General features: G+C 38.1%; 1 protein-coding gene across 8 annotated transcripts in view; it reads left to right on the forward strand.

The window, feature by feature from the left end:
- The first annotated feature begins 204 nt into the window (after nt 1-204).
- LOC311084350 (CD276 antigen homolog) overlaps nt 205-19,697 on the forward strand; it is a 56,141-nt gene continuing 36,648 nt past the window's right edge. For 2 of the 8 annotated variants that reach the window (XM_084116321.1, XM_084116320.1), the window contains exon 1: nt 7,629-7,714. In XM_084116321.1, the coding sequence (XP_083972447.1) occupies nt 7,644-7,714 (71 nt within the window). In that variant the 5' untranslated portion in view covers nt 7,629-7,643. Of the gene's footprint in view, nt 285-7,560; nt 7,715-8,058; nt 8,609-18,712; nt 18,951-19,697 lie in introns of those variants that run through there. The other 6 variants (XM_084116323.1, XM_084116324.1, XR_014606492.1 and 3 more) reach the window with 6 other exon arrangements.

A 19,697-nucleotide genomic window follows, 5' to 3' on the forward strand; every position in this document is an offset into this window, starting at 1 on the left:
TCGTGCACTTTCTTTACCACTCGCAGCCACATAGAAAACACTCCTGAGGTAAATAAAGTAGGCTTATATAAAAAAAATTACAAAAGCCTCAGCTGCCTTCTAACAACTTTTACTTACATGCCCTTTCACAGAGGCCCTTTTATGGTTGTGAGGGAGGGGCTTTTTCTACAGCAAGGGACAAAGTGCTTAGCCAACAGACTGTGGAACTAGTTTAGCTAGTGTACATTTTTTCCCCATGTGAATGAGAGAAAGCTTCTAGGGTTGCCGTAGGATTCCAGTAGTAGGTACGTGATTTTATTTTTAATATTGTTTGATTATTATGGAGAAGTGGTTTTATCAGAGTTTTACTATTGTTTTAATATTTATACTATTGTAGAGTTTCAAACACATTTCAAGTGCTTAGCTGGTAAATCACAGTTTGTGCATGTCATGCAGTTTATGGTAATTTGTGTTATTTACAATTTTGGTAAGTGTTGGGTCACTACACAATTGTTCAATGTAAAATCCAGGTTCTGAAGCTAAATAAATAAAAAAAGTTTATGTCTGTATTTAAACTTATCACATTCAACAAAACTGCTGTCCAAAGTCCAAGTGAACATGGGTGTTGCTTCATAGTTTAAAAAAAAGAATGGTACAAGTTTGTACATGCTTCTTTTCAACCCCTTTGGCAGCCTATGGAGTCAAAAGACCAACATTGAAGTACAGCTTTAATAATAGCAGAGATTCCAAAACATTTTTTCTCAGCTGAACCTCTTAACCTAAAACATTTTAAGTAAATATTTCAGTAATTTAACAACACATTTGAATGTTCACAGTTCTCTAATGTCAGTTAAAGGTCACATTACATGATGCAGATAAACAAATAAAATATGCAATCTTTTTAAAATTGACATTACAATCTTGGTTTTATCAGTGGTGTAAGGTTTGTAAGTAAATTGTATTAGTTACTGTACTTAAGTATCTTGTTGGATACTTTGTAGTTTTACTGAGTGTCAAAGAAATACTTTTACTCTCTACTTGACTACATTATTGAATAAGTATATCTTTACTCCCATATATTTGTAATGCCTATACTCCTTACATTTTGCATGGCACATAACTTTTTCTGCAGCCGTTTATTTCTGCTACAAAATAAGCAATATAGTTCCCACATGACGTCACAACATACGGGCATTTGCCGACCCGGCGCCATTTCTGTGGGCAGAACAATAGTAGAAGAAGCTGAAGCGAGTTAATTTCGTGATAAAAAGTGAAAATGGTGATCTCCTGCTGGGTCAATGGATGTTTAAATCGTGTCGGAGGTTCAGTTAAATTTGGATTTGACAGTATACCCGTCATTAGACTTCATGAATGTGAGAAGACTAAGCTTTTGTCAGAACAACGACGGAGGTTATGGCTGGCGAGGATAAACAGGAAAGAAACTCCCTCAAAACACGCAAGAATTTGTTGTTTTTTATTGCGAGTGTAGCCTACACAAATATAAGTTAACACTTTGCAGTTTGAATTATGTCCTGTATGCACAAAATGACGAGATATTAAAAACATACAAAAACAACATTGTTTCCACTGTTCGATCGCGCCCGCGACTCTCTCTCTCTCTCTCTCTCTCTCTCTCTCTCTCTCTCTCTCTCTCTCTCTCACACACACACACACACACACACACACACACATTCCAGCATGGCAATCTCAGATTATGTCCCTAAAGAACCCGCGTATAAAGTAGTTCCGCATTACATTAATTAATTAATTTGCATGCGAGTTTTATTTATTTTCATACCGTGTATATTCATATTCATGCACATATTTCCAGGCTCGGAATTGCTCACATGTATTAAAACTCCTAGCCAATACCAGATAATGGTACACATGATAATACTGTATCTGAGGCAAAGCTGCATAATCAGTGTTCAGTGCTTCCTTTGTTAGCGCATACGGATCCACACCATTTATGACTGAAATTTTCGCATTGTACCTCTCTATATCTTGTGTTAATAGAATCTCTTTATAATCTCTGTCACTTTGTCTCTTCATGATTTTCGTAACATTATAAATAGAAAGAAATATTCGAAATTTGCTTGTAAAACTCATAGACAGTATGGTAAAACATTGTAAACACAGCAGCTTTTGCCCTCAAAGATGGCGTCTCCGGGGAGGTCACGTGACATTAATTGGCCTGTGGGAACTATGTATTGCGTCATCTAGGGCACTGAATGTACTATATCTTTTAACCATAGCCTGTAAAAAAAAAATATGGACATAGTGTCCGTGACGTCACCCGTAGGTTTCTGAAGAGCATTTTTGAAGCCCAAAGTGGGCGGAGCCGGACGTCGCCATCTTGGTAGTGCGTCACCGCGCGTCACTCCCGGATAAACGAAAAAGAGCAAAAAGGCGGGATAAGCTGAGGTGACATGACGGCCAACAGACAGCAGACAAATATAATATAATATATTTAATATATAATTTAATATAATTTAAACGGATGAGTTATAAAAAAAATTCACCACCCTCACAGTTGTAATGAAGGGCAAAATTAGCTATATAGACCAAATCACTTTTTGCACCAGGTTGTAAACACATTTTTTTTCTGCTGTAAAGTTGACTCTGTTTTGCATCCAGCCTCTAGCGACCAGTCGATGAATTGCAGTTTAAGTCACTTCCGTGTTGGTTTCAAGAGAGAGACATGCAGGTTGCCGCTTGGTTTTAACCCTAACTTGTCAAGAAGTCCTCGCTGCAGCCTGTAGCACGATGACGTACTTGATATCAAATACGTAGTTGACGTTTTAACACGCATGCTCTGTAGTAGGTTTCGATTACGTCATGAAAGTTTAAAATCGCATACGCACGATTACCTATTACATTATACAAAAAACAAAAAATGACATTAAAATGAAAGAAAAGATGGTCTCACATGACTAATAACGCCTCAGTCAAGTCAAATAGCCTAAATGTTTATTCATCTGCTTTTCACACCATCGTCTAAAACGCTCGAAACAATAACGGAGATCCTATGTTTAACTACACTCAATTTCCAATTATTTTGAAGGAAAAATCTGCCTTAGATAGAGATTGAGCGCTCCCTGGATAAAGGCACATTGATATTTTTCATGCAAAGTGTAATGTAGGCTAATTAATATATTTTGTTAGGAACGGTTCGGCTTGCTTCGCTTTTCCACTGCGTGGTACGACTCGACTCGGCACGGTTCGGTTCGCTTTAGCTCGGTTGCTTTTCCACTGCAGTTAGTAAAAATCTTCTTTTTTCAAGCAAGTACTTTATAAAGAGGTGCTACAGCGTTGGCTGTTGTCTACTGGCTATTTAAATCTAGCGGGTTTAGTGTCTCGTGTCGCAAATACAATTACGCTGGTAGTGATGATTCTGTCTGACCAATAAGTGATCTGCAGTGCTTTCACGTCACATTTTAGTATCGGTACGGTATGCTTGGAACCTCAACAGACCAGGTACCATTTAAAGCGAGCCAAAGCGAGCCGTACCGTACCATGCAGTGGAAATGCGCCATAAGTGAGCCGTACCGAACCGAGCCGTACCGTACCATGCAGTGGAAAAGCGCCATATGGCAGCCCATAGAATCGCTTGTGGGAAAGTTGTGAGATTTGGCACACAGATAGAAGATTGTCTGACATGTCACCATAGCAAATTTGGAGTCTCTAACTCAATCCCTCTAGTGCCACCAACGGTCCAAAGTTTCACTCATGTTTATGCTAATAACTGTTGAACCGTATGGGCTAGAAACAAAATTATCCTAATAAAATGATTCCTTTGCTCAAGACGATTCAATTGCACCCTATGACTCAGAGAACTCTACTTTTTCAAACTCCTCCTAGGCCATTGCTCCGATTATCACGAAAATTGAACCAGATCATCTTCAGACCATGTCAACAAAAAGTTATGGAAATCATGCCGATTCGTCAAACTGTTCTGGAATACTGCGCAAACTAATTTTACGTAGAGCTTCCAAAAACAGACGCAAGGCTGTATATCCGCAATGCTTTATTCTATTCAGACCAAACTTGGTACATGTTCTGGTACTTGGTACTTGAGGCTTCAGCCTGCGTTTCGGCGTAGCGCCACCTACTGGTCTGGATATACGAAAAATGGCTATTTTTTGTTATAACTTCTGAACAATTTGTCCAAAAATCATATAAGCGGTCTCGTTAGATTTGGGGCAACATGCCGAGTCAAATGATATACAATTTTTCCATATCGGCCATTTTGGGTGTTGGCCATTTAGAATTTTGCACTAAAATGCTGTATTTTGTGAACGCATGAACGTATTGTTACAAAACTTGGTATGGGTCATCAGTACGATGCCCTGAAGGAGCCTGAGAAGTTTCGAACCAGCGCCACCTAGCAGTAAAATGAAAATTTCAAATGCTGATTTTCACTGGAGTCATCTTATTAGGTTCCTGAATCCTTGCCGAGTCAAATGATACCAAACATGCCAGGTTCCGCCTTCCGGTTTGTGTAGCGTTGTTATTTAGCGCTTAAAAAAACATTTGCCAATATCTTCGAAACCGTTATAAGCCAATATCGGACGAAACCACCATCAAAAGTTTGAAAACATAGGTCGCTGGCCATATGTTAATGCCCAAATGTCAAAATAATTAATAGTAAGTGGCATAAAAATTGCGTGTTTATACATATAAATGTCTATAAAGCGAAATGAGAGAGTTTCACCAAATTTGACACATGTATGGGCTCACTCTGAGGACACATACAAAAAATAGTGGGATTGTGCCTCTTGTTGGCGCTATAATAGAACAAAACATGAAATTGCCATTGACTTCAATACAGTATTGTGATATAAAATGTTATACTTTATGAACGCATAAGCGTATCGTTACGAAACTAGGTATGAGTCATCGGCACCATGCCTTGAAGGTACTTAAATAGTTTTGGGGCAGCGCCACTTTGTGGTAAAACATTTATTAAAAAATGTCCAAAATGCTAATAGCTTTTGAATAAATTTGCCTATTGTAACAGTGACACTGGTCTTAATAGATTCCTTGGGTTATGCCAAAAACATAGATATCAATTTTGCCATAGTCAGCCAAACTTCCTGTCCGCCATCTTTATTTTCTTTAAAACCTACTTTTTCTAACTTCTCCTAGACCCCGTTTGTCCGATTTTCACCAACATCAAATCGTATCATCTCCAGACCGTGCCGACTAAAAGTTATGGATTTCATGACAATAGCCACCTATTGGTCGAAAGTGATAATCCATTAAATCATATTTTCAGTTAATGTGTATGGTTTTTCAGCCATTTTGCCAATTCATCTTTAAATGTCTTTAATTGCTCCTTGCTGCAGTTGGTCTGACACTCCCAGCCATGTTGGCATGTCTTATCGTCTTCTTTGCGGTTGGCCCCGATAATGGCTGCTTGCGGCTATATTTTTTTCATTGTATTCATATTACCTGACAGTTTGTGAATTTGTTGGACTTCCATTCATTCCATTCCTTTTTGATTCATTCATGAATTAAAAAATGCCACATTGCTTTTACGGAACTATGAAACAAATAACACAGAAGACTGTTTATAAGACAGACTAAAAAATTAAGACAAAAGTTATGGATATTTTCCAAGGACCAAATTAAATTAATTAGGTTAGGCTATTCAAAACACTATGCCCTCGTTGCGTTAAGTTTAAATACGTTAAAGCTATGATTTAAAATTACAGAATAATTTGTCAAACGAAAAAACCATTTTGATCTATTTATTCTATCTTTAAGTCTGCATTAGTTTACATTACATTAAATACAAGATTAATGCAGGCGTGTTAAAAACATCCCATTCCGTGCATGCGTCAGACATATACGTATTTGATTAATCAAGTACGTCATCATGCTTGTCATGATTACGGTCTTGTGTTCCCCTTGTCTTGTGTGGACATTTTGTTGTTTCTTGTCTTGTGCCATGTTTTGTAGTTCTTTGTAGTTTTTCATGTTGATTAGTCTCCCCAGGTGTATCTTGTTTCCTCATTACCTTAAGCGTGTTTGCCCCTGTGTATCCTTGTGTTTCACTTGTTACTTTGTCAGTTACCAGTGTGTGCTCTACAGGTGGAAGCGGGAGAAATGCCATTGAACATTCGACGTAAACAATTGCTAGTAAATTATTGGGTAAATCTAAAAGGACACAGAGATCATCCAACTAAAAGAATACTACAAGATAATTGGGAAAGGGAGAGAGCACAAAAGTTCAGTTTTGGGTGGATAGGAGATGAGGCAGCGAGAGAATTGGGAGTATATGAAAAGGAATTCTGCCCAACAGTAACATGGCCTGATACACCGGTATGGAAGCTAGAAACAATGGAAGTTGATTTTAAGTTACTTCGAGTCAAAGCAGTAAGTAATAGTAAAGATCTGGCAGCGGAATTTTATAGAGATATAGATTTTAAATATAAAGAGTATGTTCAGATTTATACAGATGGATCAAAGGATCCAGAAACAGGAAAGACTGGATCTGCAGTTTACATTTTTAATCAAAGAGGTGAGATAAGCAGACGAACAACAAATGATCTGAGTGTGTATGCAGTTGAATTATACGCTATTATGATAGCATTAGAATGGATTGAGGAAAACAAAATTAAAAAAGCTTTGATTGGAAGTGATTCAGTGTCAGCTTTATACAGTCTCATGACTGGTATATCTAATAGCCATCAGGATTTACTGTATTCAATATTGATAATGTACACAAGAATGAAGGAAAAATGCTATGAGATTCAACTGATGTGGATTCCTGCTCATATTGGCATTGTGGGTAATGAGAGAGTGGACAAGTTAGCTAAACAAGCTGTTAAAAAAGAGAATATTGAAGTAAATATTAAGTTGTCAAAGTCTGAAGGAAAGAGTATAATATGGAAAGAAGCCATTAGAGAATGGCAAAATCAGTGGGACAGGGAAACTAAAGGGAGACATTTGTATGCTATTCAAAATAAAGTAGGGGTTGTGAAGAATAGGGGAGGGAATAGAAAAGAAGAAATAGTTATGACAAGATTAAGGATAGGTCATAGTAATTTGAATAGCACACTACACATTATAAGAAAGCACCCAATTGGTTTTTGTGGTTGTTGTCAGGTTGCAGAAACTATAGAGCATGTGTTGTTGAGTTGCAGACAATATGAAGAACAGAGGAAAAATATGATGGAAGAGTTAGGAAAAGTTGGAATAATAGGGACAGGAGTGAGGGAAATACTGCAAAGTGGGGAGAATGAACAAAGCAGAGGAAATATTTTCTTTTTTTTATCAAGAACAGGTCTGATGAGAAGAATATGATGTAAATGGACATGAAAGGAAAATAAATCCGGAAGATGGCGGTAGTGCAACATTAATGGATGCAAGCTGCCGATAAACCCTAAAGAAGAAGAAGAAGAAGTACTTTGTCAGTTGTTGTACATGTAATGGTTGCTTCTGATTGTGATCCTTGTGGTTTTGTTTCCTTGTTAGCCAGTATAGAGATGCTAAGACTAATGCTAATGTGATCCTTCTTTCTTGACCCTGTGAACAGGCAAACTTTACACCTCTGGGTTTTATTTTCCCTTTCAGCTGACATGACATATCAGATGCATTATCATTTTTTATATCGCACATTATCACTGTGCAAAACCGTTTTGTTTTCTCCTGTCTCGATGGCATGCAGTGAGGCTCAGATGGGAATGCGTTTCGAGGTTGTGTACATCCTGGTTGTGAGAGAAAAGAGGTGGGTTTGAAATCAGTTTAAAATAAAGCACATTCACACATAAACTATTGTTTATGCATTATGCTACAATAAAAGCACAATGGATTTACATAGGAAATGTCTTTTAGCCATATAACCCATGTAAAAAAAAAAGGCATTGACACTGCAGAAAAAAAAAACAGCTAGTGTGCCAAACAGCTTTTATCAAAAGCGACTTACAAATGAAGAGAACAATAGAAGCAATCAAACCAACAATAGGGCAAAGATGTAAGTGCTGTGACTAGTCCCAGTTAGTCAAGCAAATATGTCACGGTGTGACAAATGAGAGGGCGGAACTAAAGTTCGCCGCAATTGTGTTCCCTCCGGTATAATAACAAGGACGCACCACCCCCCGTGTAAAGAAGTATCTGTTGCCTTGTCAACCGGGATGAGGAAATCGACATCAGGTGTGGGGAATTAATCTAGAGCCATGACGAAGCCATGTGGGCATTGAGAAGGATATAAAAAGCCAGCGAAGAGAGACTGTTGGGTGGTTCTCCCCCATGAGACGTCGTTCCATTTGAGTGTTGCAGAGAAGAATTGTGGTGTGCAGGGGCAAGTGTGTTGGATGGGATTCGAGGAGTGTGAAAGAGTTGTGAAAATACCCCGTTCGCCTGGAAGGGAGAGAGATAAGTAATCGTACCATTGGATCTCTTACCTACATGTTTCAACACTGAATTTAAGGTGGATTGGAGTGTTTTGATTGTGCTATCTAAACGTCACTGAGTGAATTACACTGATTAATGTGCGATCTCCTATCCTCTTCCCCCGTATTGGAACGGTGATGTGAATCCTGTCTATGTCTGTGGAGGAAAGCCCCGAGACACCCTTTTTCCCAACATTGAAGCTCGTTGCTTGTGGCACGGAGGCCTCTGGGTGAGTGCTGGCCTTATTTGCACTTATTGAAGTGGATTGCAGTGCTTAAATTGACGGTTCTCCCCTTCACGTTGCATGTTTGGAGTAAAAGTGCCGTGTGTGTGTGTGGAAGATTTATTCTCTTTTGCCGTGCACTCCCCACGTGCAGTGCTGGTCTACTGTCAGTAACTGGAGCTTGATAATGTCGATCGGCCCCATCTGTTGAGGACTAGAAGGAACAGCATCCGTGAGTCAAACTAACTTGCTGTTGAAGTTGATTCTGTCTGCCCTAGAGAAACTCCGCCAGCCTGCGACTTCAGTCTGCTACAACCAGGCCCGGCGCCACGAGGGGGCAAAAGGGGGCATTGCCCCCTCAGATCTGATTTGTGCCCCCTCAGTTTCATTTTTGTATTCATGGTTACAAATGAAATGTTTAACCTTTTGAGTGGTATATGGGATTTTTATTTCAGTGCTGAGAGTACGGTCACACATATGGGATTTAGAATGTTCATTGACGACATAACTGCCAGATTCAAACTGTGCTTTCGCGCGTTGGCTGGCGCTGAGCCAGAGACGGACGCGCGCAGCGCTGTCATATCACAGCGTTTTCAACCTCACAATGTTTATTTTAGGTTTCAGATATTTAAATACACATAAGCACTAGTAAAACAATACATCTGGAGTTTGTAAAATACACACTGATGTATGTGGAAGCAGCAATAATAATCTATTCAAATATAATTTGCCGACGTGTGTTATTCATATCAGACAAACACGGAAGTAGGCTAACTATAAAGTTTACTCTTCTCACAGTTCACCGACCACTTTTCTCTGCACTTTTTTGCAGAGAATCGGAATATCAGATAGTTGATGACATGGTAAGCAAGTTTGTGAATATTTTGAATAAAAAAGGGAAAAGGAAATAAAAGCGATACATGTCAGTGTTATTGTGGTTGCGGTGTGTCACGTGACAAATTATGACGCGTCGCCATGGAAACATTAAGGGGGAACGTTCTAAAATAACAGTCGCCTTGAAAAAACTCACTATGGGAGTCAGTTAGAATATTAAAATTAAGCGTAAAAGGGTTAATATATGCATAATAAATTACGCTGGCTTATCTTTTTTACTAAGCAAGTTATCAGTGTGTATTGTTCATTGATGGTGTTAAGCCCCCTTAACAATTTCACATGCCCCCTCAGTCATTTCATCCTGCAGCCGGGCCTGGCTACAACCCCAAGTCCATCTGCATGGTGTGAAGTTATCCGTCCCCTGCAACACACGTGAGCACTGTATACTGCTGTTGAAGTTGATTCTGTCTGTCCTAGAGAAACTCCGCCCAGCCTGCGACTTCAGTCTGCTACAACCCCAAGTCCATCTGCATGGTGTGAAGTTATCTGTCCCCTGCAACACACGTGAGCACTGTATACTGCTGTTAAAGTTGATTCTGTCTGTCCTAGAGAAACTCCGCCCAGCCTGCGACTTCAGTCTGCTACAACCCCAAGTCCATCTGCATGGTGTGAAGTTATCTGTCCCCTGCAACACATAAGCTTCGCTCAGCCTGCGACTCGAGTCTGCTGCCGCCCTATAATCCATCTGTCTGAAGAAGCTCTTTTCCGCCTGTTGACTTCAGGTCTGCTGCAGCTCCAGAGCCCACCTGTCTCGTGTGAAGTGCCCATCTTCCTGCAACACACTCTGTCCACATAGTGGAAAGGGGACATCTCAAGAGAGTGAATGTGAGAACTGCGCACGCTGCTTGAAGTCGCCATTCTGTTCGTCCCTGTCCCTTGCAGGCCACTGTAAACTGCGCACCGGTGTGAGAAGAGGAAGAGCCCTGACCATCTACTCACTTGTGGAAACTCACCTGTCCATCGCATACCATTGTGAACCCTACATCGGCGCGGGAAGAGGAAAGGCCTCGACCGTCTACTCCCCTGTGGAAATTCACCTGCCCGTCGTAGGTCCCTGTGAACCCTGCATCAGTGAGGGAAGAGGAACAGCCCCGACCGCATACTCACTTGTGGAAACTTACCTGTCCATCGCATACCATTGTGAACCCTACATCGGCGCGGGAAGAGGAAAGGCCTTGACCGTCTACTCACCTGTGGAAATTCACCTGCCCGTCGTAGGTCCCTGTGAACCCTGCATCAGTGAGGGAAGAGGAACAGCCCCGACCGCATACTCACTTGTGGAAACCCATCGGTCCATCACAGGCCACTGTGAATCCTGTACCGGCGTGGGAGTGGGCCCCGGAGACCACTGCATCGCCTCGATCCCTGGGAAGAAGAAGAAAGGAAAATTTTAGTTTAGGTTATTCAAATTACTTTTAACTTTAATAAAAAGAACTGTTATCCCTTTAAATTCTGTCTCCGTCTCGTCTCTGACACGCTCCTCAGGGTGGTCCTGGTTCAGGGGTGGGCGCAGTCCGGCTTGGCCCATCCCGACCTGTGACAAAATACATATTGCAAGTTTTTTTTTTTTTTTTAATTGAAAATGTTAGTATAAGTGGGTCAAGTGTTGATGAAAAAGATGCGTATTCAGCAGTTTCTTGAAAATGGCCAAAGACTCAGCAGCTCGGGTTGAGTTAGGCAGGTCATTTCATCAGCAGGGAACAATCAAAATGTCTGTGAAAGTGATTTTGTGCCTCATTCGGATGGTACCACAAGCACCGTTCACTTGCAGAACGTAAGCTGCTCTCCATTATTCAATTTGTCCACCCTTTGTGATGTGGTGAATGAGTGCTGTGATAATATTTGACCATCTTTCAGACCAATCATTTACCACCACAGGTGTTACATGTATGCTTTACGGTCATAACATGGCTGCCGACCTGCCTTTATTTTAGGTGATATGTTTTCAGCAATGCATTTTTGTAACACTACCATTACTCTAGGGATGGGCAAATGAAGCCTCATGAAGCACTGAGGCTTTCCCCTGAATGTTTTCGGGAAGCATCAAGAGTGTCGAAAACAGCGCCATATTGTGGCAGGTCAAATTTATAGCAGGCATGTTTATGAGCAGCTGAGTGTGCAGCGCCGTTGTTTTATCCATTTAAGCACAAATAAAAGCCTGACAACGCTATATTCAGTTTTCTGATAATATAATTTACATATCAAAGTGTGGCAATAAATTAAATGTAACAATTATATTAATACTAATTATAAAAATACCAACCATTTAGTTGCTTGATGGAAGTAAATGTTGGTCTAATTATTTTATGGTTTCTATGCTGTTTATGTGTCAGAATATAGGATCATGTAACATAGGTTATAAATATTTGGGTGTTTCTTCAACTAGGGGCACTTTTAGGCTTGTGAAGTTGAATAAAAACAAACTTGTTCAAAAGTCACGTAACAGTCTCATAAGTTTAAATAATTTGTCTAGTTTTAAGGTCTGTAAGAGGACAAACTTAGATTACAATAGAAATTGTTAATATTTTAAATTTCTGACCTGCAATGAACAAATGTCATTTCCACCACATCTCAATATACAGCTGTTATTTAAAAACAGAATAACTTATGCCACTCAATAATTTTCTAAGATCATTTTTGTAACTAGTTTTATCAGTTTTTCCACAATGTACAATAATCATACATTTGTCAATGAGATAAATTAACTGCCCTAAGGACCAAATGGTGAACTGTACACCTGTCACACTCTGAAATTTAATATTGGTTTGGGCAAGAGCTTATTAGAAAATAAATAACTTGATTTAACACATAAACACTGACGTCTTCACTTCCAGGTCACGAAGCGATCAATCAAAAGCTCAGTAACCAATGAGAACACACTGCTACTAGCCCCGCCCCCACGAGAGAAATGTGTCAGAACGGCGAACGAAAACTCAGGGAGCGTAAACGAAAACTTCAGAAGCGTAAATGAAAACTCTGGAAGCGCATTTGTAGGTTCAGATGACGATTGAAATATGATAAACAGTTAGCAAAACATGCAGTGTATTAAAAACGAAGTCAAAAAATTTGCCTGCGATTTATTCTTTTTCAGTTTTAGAGATAATTTATTTAGTTTCAATTTATATTTTCATTAGTTTCTTGAAAAGCTACGTTCATTTTTATTGGCACAAGAATAGCTCCATAAATATTCAGAAATGCGCTCTCCACTCACGAGCTCTGATCGGAACAAACCCGAACTGTCTGCTGAACTTGCGCAGAAACATCAAAATAGACATAGCCAGCTTTTTAAAATTGTTTTTAAAACTAAACATTTAGACTATTTTAGTACAAATTATGAGCTTATTGACGATTTTTTTTTATAATTCTTGACAAAATTAGAATATATTAATTATTATTTTTTAGTTATTTTTTGGGTGGGCCTGTTGAAAAGTGGGTGGGCCTAGGCCCGTCAGGCCCACCCATGACGCCGTGCCTGTATGGTACTAGTCTTGCTAGTAGATTAGCATAATAATTCACAGAAACCACCACTTTGAACTTCAATTTATTAGTCTTAACTGTAAACAAGCATTTTTAGAGACAATTCATATTCTCAACATTCAGGCCCAGTTTCGCGTTTGTGTATTTGGTTGCGTTGTGAGTATTTGTAGCACATGTTTTGTCAAACTGATGAAGGGTTTTTCTTAATTTGCTGGGGTTTTTTCTATTTGCATGTGTTTTCTTCAGTTGCGCGTTGAGCTCTCTCGGCCACCGTACATCTGGCATGATGCAAGTTAAACACAATGGCAGACACGCAAACACTTTATAACTTTATATTTAATGAGTCTTACTGAAAATAGACTATTAAGTAGTTTCTCTAGACTTTGTTTAGTTTAGGTTAAGTGTAAATCAAACATTTGGATGAAAATGGACCTCCTTCTGACATAAATGTAGAACACTGAACCACTGCAACCACCTGCAAATTATGTTTATGAGACTATCCTTATTTTTATTTTATTTTTATTTTTTGGTTAGGTCCAGATTTGCAGTTGGTGGATGATAGCATCTTAAATTAGATTAGGGAGATTGATTTATTTATTTACTTGCAAAATAACAAATTAAAGTGTATCAAAATATCTATGCATATTTACTTTTGAGTTGAAAATAATATATATATTTTTTTAAGATATCATTTCTGCTGTTCATAAAAACCAGTAGTGGCGTTGCACAAAGTGAGCCGAGGACGTTGTCATGTCATCAGAAACCCAGTAGGGGTTCAGCGAAAAAATCGGCAGCTGGCAGCAGAAGTAGCTGCCGTTGACAGCCGGAAGCCCTGCCATATTAGGAGGGACCTGCCGTTTCGTGGCAGCCAATCAGTATCGTCCAACGTAGTAGCAACCAATCACATGTAACTGGAAGTCAAGCTACAGTAGCCAATGGTCAATGGTGGCGCCGGCGATAACCATACTAAAAACATGGTAAATCATGTTAAACCATGCTAGAACACTTTTTACATTTTTTTCAAACTTTCTGGCTAGGGTTTTTCAAGCCAACTTAAAGTTTGTCTACGAACTTTACCATCTAGTTCAGGATTGTTGTCGATCATTCTGATTTCAGAACAACAAATACAAAGTCTGTTTCAACAGTTACAGCTGCTTCATTAAACAAAGACAAGAATGTATTAAAAGTAGTACTACAAGTGTAAAACTGAACTTAAATGATAGCAAAATATGATTTTAAATAAAGGTAATTGATGAGACAAAGTTCTTTTTTTTTTTCTTTTAGACAGGACTTTCATTATTTAAGTTTAAATATTGTATATTTAATATGTATAAAGAATATATATTTAATAAATACAATATGATTTCATAGGCATTTCTTTCTGTATGTATATATTTAATTATTTAAAGGGATACTTCACTTTAAAATGAAAATTCTATCATCATTTACTCACCCTCAAGTTGTTTCAAACCTGTATGAATTTATTTCTTCTGCTGAACACAAAGGAAGATATTTTGAAAAATGTCAGTAACCAAACAGTTAACTGGTCCCATTGACTTCCATAGTATTTTTTTTTTTCCTACTATGGAAGTCAATGAGACCAGTTAACTGTTTGGTTACTGACATTCTTCTAAATATCTTCCTTTGTGTTCAGCAGAAGAAATAAATTCATACAGGTTTGAAACAACTTGAGGGTGAGCATATGATGACAGAATTTTCATTTTAAAGTGAAGTATCTATGGGGGTATTATTGTTGCAATATTCCAAATAAATAGATTAATATTCACAAATAAATGTAAAGAGATTCACAAAAATGTATCGAATTCACAAATAAATAGATTAAGATCCACAAATAAATGTAAAGAGTTTCACAAAAAATTATAAAATTCACAAATAAATAAAATGAGATTTGCAAATAAATAAAATATTTGATATTCGATGTGGCCGTTATCTGATTGGCTTGAGTAGGCGGTGGGTGGAGTCCACTTATTTGTGGATCTGTCTGCACGTCAACGCTAGAAGTGTTTCAAAATCCACAGATGCGTGAGGGGATTCACAAATGCACAGGAACCAATTCACAAATGTGTGCAGCGATTTACAAATGCACAGAAAGCGGTTCACAAATAAATGCCACGCAGAGTTGTGTTTGTAAAATAATAAAACATTTGTAAATATTTTATTTATTTGCAAATCTCATTTTATTTATTTGTGAATTTTATAATTTTTTGTGAAACTCTTTACATTTATTTGTGGATCTTAATCTATTTATTTGTGAATTGGATACATTTTTGTGAATCTCTTTACATTTATTTGTGAATATTAATCTATTTATTTGGAATATTGCAACAATAATACCCCCATAAGTATCCCTTTAACAAACATGTGCACTCATTCATAAATTATATTTATACACGTAAAAATTCATAATTTATATATTATATTTATAATAGGCTATATATTATAATTCGCTGCGTGTCATCCACACCAATTACATATATATATATATATATATATATATATATATATATATATACATATACATATACATATATATATATATATATATATATATATAATTTAGCCTTTGTTGCTTCAAAGAAAAAGAATGCCTTTTTGAATTCACCTTAGGACTACAATAAAACGAGGTTGGTCGCGAATTAAAGAGCTCCGTATCTGCTGCTCACTCGCATTCGTTTCTAGCTGGCATGAACGCGTTTCGTCAACAGTTCATGTTTAAATAAGGCCAGATTGTTGACAATCTTACACACTGCTCAAACATTCTAAAACTACAAAACCAGTTGAAACAACTGGATTGAACACTTCAATTGATTTTTTTTTAATGAAAAACCTTTAAATACATTAGCTACAATATTTATAATTTAATTAAGCTAAGGGCCTATTTGGACAGAGATTTATCCTGAAAGGAATTTTGCCTTTGCCTGTTCTCATTATTTAAGTTAAATGAATGTGTATGTATATTTAATAAATATGCAGTATGATTACATAGGCATTTCTTTCTGTATGTATAGATTTCATTATTTAACAAACATGTACACTCATTCATAAATTATATTTACAAATTCATAATTTCAAGTGTAGCTTAATGGTTTTTTTTTTTTTTTGTATTATGTCTATGATCTTCGTTACTTGATTTATATTTGATAAACCTTTTTTAATCAAATAATATAAAATAATTACTAATAGAAGTATTTTATTTAAATAAGTACTAAAAAATTATATTAATATAATAACTTATTTGCCTGGCTAAAAGTGGCATCCACCTCCGTCTTCCGGTTATTAGCGGCAGCTGACATCTGGGCTGCGTTCAGCCGCGACAAAACGTTGCACAACGTTTTTTAAACAGAAACGGTGATGCGTTGAACACACTGTTCTGATGACGCAAGAGTTGCAACTATGACAGCTGAGAAGGCCATTCTTTGTGTTCTTTGTGAAGAATTTTCGGAGCCTGATGAAGTCGGTATAAATATGTGTTTAATACTACAAAATATGCCCGATGTTACAGTTACTGCACTTGCCGCCCAGAACAAAAGAGAACATCCCAATCGAGTGAAGGGATTGCTGAACTGAAATGGAAGCACACATCTTACCTAATTCAGACTAAAACACATCTATTTAGCCTCACATACTGACTTTATTTGTAGTTCATACTGTTTTAATACCCTGTATTTTCTTTCTCATTTTTAGGGAAAGCACTTAATTACCATTGTTTATTTCTATACCAAATGTCATACACTTGCAATGAAGCTAAAAATATAAACAACTACATCATGTTGATATCCTATATTTTTACAATAAAACTTACGACAAACATGTCTTCTAATATCCTCAGTTGTTGCGTATACCGAGCTGCATGAACACATTTGTAAATTACTTTCCTTGAACCCATTGTGCGAGTTCACTTTAATACCGCGTGCTTTATATACATGTTGCTGCTGATTGGACTGCAGTTCTGACACACCCACCAAACAAGAGAAAACGTATCTCAAACCCCGTTGCACACCGGTGCACGCCGTTTCCAGGAAACATGACGGTCAACCCGGAAACCGTAGCAAAACGTTGCGCACCGTTTTGAACTTGAACGTGCCCCAGGTGTCAGCTGCCAGTGGCAGCTACTTCCTGCTGCCGGCTGCCGATTTTTTGAGATGGTCCTCACTGCAGAACACGAAATCCAGGGGGAGGAGTTGGATCCAGATCTAACTCCTCCCACCTTACATATACCTAAACCTAAACCTACCAATCTCCACCCCCTGATCGCTAAACCCACCCCTAAACCTACCCATCTCCACCCCCTGATCGCTAAACCCACCCCTAAACCTACCAATCTCCACCCCTTAGATCTGGATCCAACTCCGCCCCCTGGATCTCGTGTACTGCAGTGAGGTGCTACTGGATTTTTTGCTGAACCCCCTCTCCAGAAACGGTCATCAGTGAGCAATGGCCTGGGTGCTTTCGAAACGTTTTTTGAAGCTTTGAAACGTTTGCGAATCATTTGTTTCGAACAAGTGATTCGGAGCGTATCGAACCATTATTTTGGTATCGAACTGCCAAAGTCACGTGATTTCAGTAAACCAGGGGCACGTTCAAGTTCAAAACGGTGCGCAACGTTTTGCTACGGTTTCCGGGTTGAACGTCATGTTTCCTGGAAACGGCGTGCACCGGTGTGCAACGGGGTTTGAGATACGTTTTCTCTTGTTTGGTGGGTGTGTCAGAACTGCAGTCCAATCAGCAGCAACATGTATATAAAGCACACGGTATTAAAGTGAACTCGCACAATGGGTTCAAGGAAAGTAATTTACAAATGTCTTCGATGCAGCTCGGTATACACAACAACTGAGGATATTAGAAGACATGTTTGTTTTGTTGTAAAAATATAGGTTATCAACATAATGATGTAGTTGCTTATATTTTTAGCTTCATTGCAAGTGTATGACATTTGGTATAGAAATAAACAATGGTAATTAAGTGCTTTTCCTAAAAAGGAGAAAGAAAATACAGGGTATTAAAACAGTATGAACTACAAATAAAGTCAGTATGTGAGGCTAAATAGATGCGTTTTAGTCTGAATTAGGTAAGATGTGTGCTTCCATTTCAGTTTCAGCAATCCCTTCACTCGATTGGGATGTTCTCTTTTGTTCTGGGCGGCAAGTGCAGTTACTGTAACATCGGGCATATTTTGTAGTATTAAACACATATTTATACCGACTTCATCAGGCTCCGAAAATTCTTCACAAAGAACACAAAGAATGGCCTTCTCAGCTGCCATAGTTGCAACTCTTGCGTCATCAGAACAGTGTGTTCAACGCATCACCGTTTCTGTTTAAAAAACGTTGTGCAACGTTTTGTCGGGGCTGAACGCAGCCCAGGCTTCCTTACGTCATAACTGTATTGAATTTTCAACATTTCGCCTCTGTCGCATTCCATCTGTCAATGAACCAATGATTTTTTTACTTGATCTCGGATGAATTTCGAAAATTGTAGACATTCAATGACGCATTTGTATAATAAAAAGGAAACGTTGTAGACTATCTCTTAGGCTACTATTGGCATTATGACATCCATAAAACAAAACAAGCCCTACAATTTAATACAATACTATTATAAAGACTCTAAATGTTTAATGGTATTAGATGATTTGTTCATTGCATTAAATGGAGTACACCTTCAATAAAACATATGCAGTTATTTTGTAAAGTTGTTTTTATGCATGTTTGGGCTGCATTTACACTGTTGCATTTACACTGTTCTGACCAGCAGACGTCACCAGCGTCAAGCGCTTCGAAATAGTGAATTTGGTTTAGTCGCTTCAAACTTTCCAAAAGCTTCGTTTTATCCGAAAGCAGCAACGTTTAGGACTTTCCGATATTTAGCCGCCCGGTTTCGTTTCCCCTAACGTTCCCACAGGACTAACAATAGGACAATCAACACGGACAGATAATACGCGAGTCATGTTTGTAAGGTATGTACACATTTTAGTGTAGCTAAATATAACCGACATGTTTTCAATTTTCCTATCATACAGCTTGATCGGTGTACATTTTCGATATTTAATTAAGAGACATTAGATATGAAAAATGAAAGTTCACGTTACAGTACACAACACAAGATTCTACGAAAAGTTTTGTAACAATGTTACTTCCGCCTGTGATAACGGTCAGTGTAGTCTAACTTTTTTTTGTTAGAAGCAATTCTGTGGAATAAAAACAACTTGTCTGGACGTAAGAAAATCTTAGATGGTTTGGTGGCTGTGGTTAGATTTTAATGCTGTTGTAAATTAATTACATGTTAAGATTAGCAGAAGTACAGATGAATAGCATCACGAGGAGTCTCGAGGCTAAAACAGGAAACATTATGTCAGCACTGTCTCAGACTGGGACAGTTCACCCAAAAATGAAAATTCGGTCATCTACTCTCCCTCAAGTTGTTCCAAACCTGTATGAGTTTGAAGAATGCTGGTAACCAAACAGCTTCTGGTCCCCATTGTCTTCCATAATATTTTTTTTCATACTATGGAAGTCAATGCGTGCCGTCAACAGTTTAGTTACCAGCATTCTTCAAAATACATCTGGAATTTAAAGAATAATGTGTTTTTATTATCAGTTATTAATTTTCTGAATGTGGCTCAATTTCATCATGCAATTTTGAGAGCATGTGTTAATACAGAGATGCTAGGCTCGTTTGAGATGAGCAAAATCTGCGCAGAACC

Source organism: Abramis brama (genome assembly GCF_963993115.1).
Source record: "Abramis brama genome assembly, chromosome: 6".
Lineage (NCBI taxonomy): Eukaryota > Metazoa > Chordata > Actinopteri > Cypriniformes > Leuciscidae > Abramis > Abramis brama.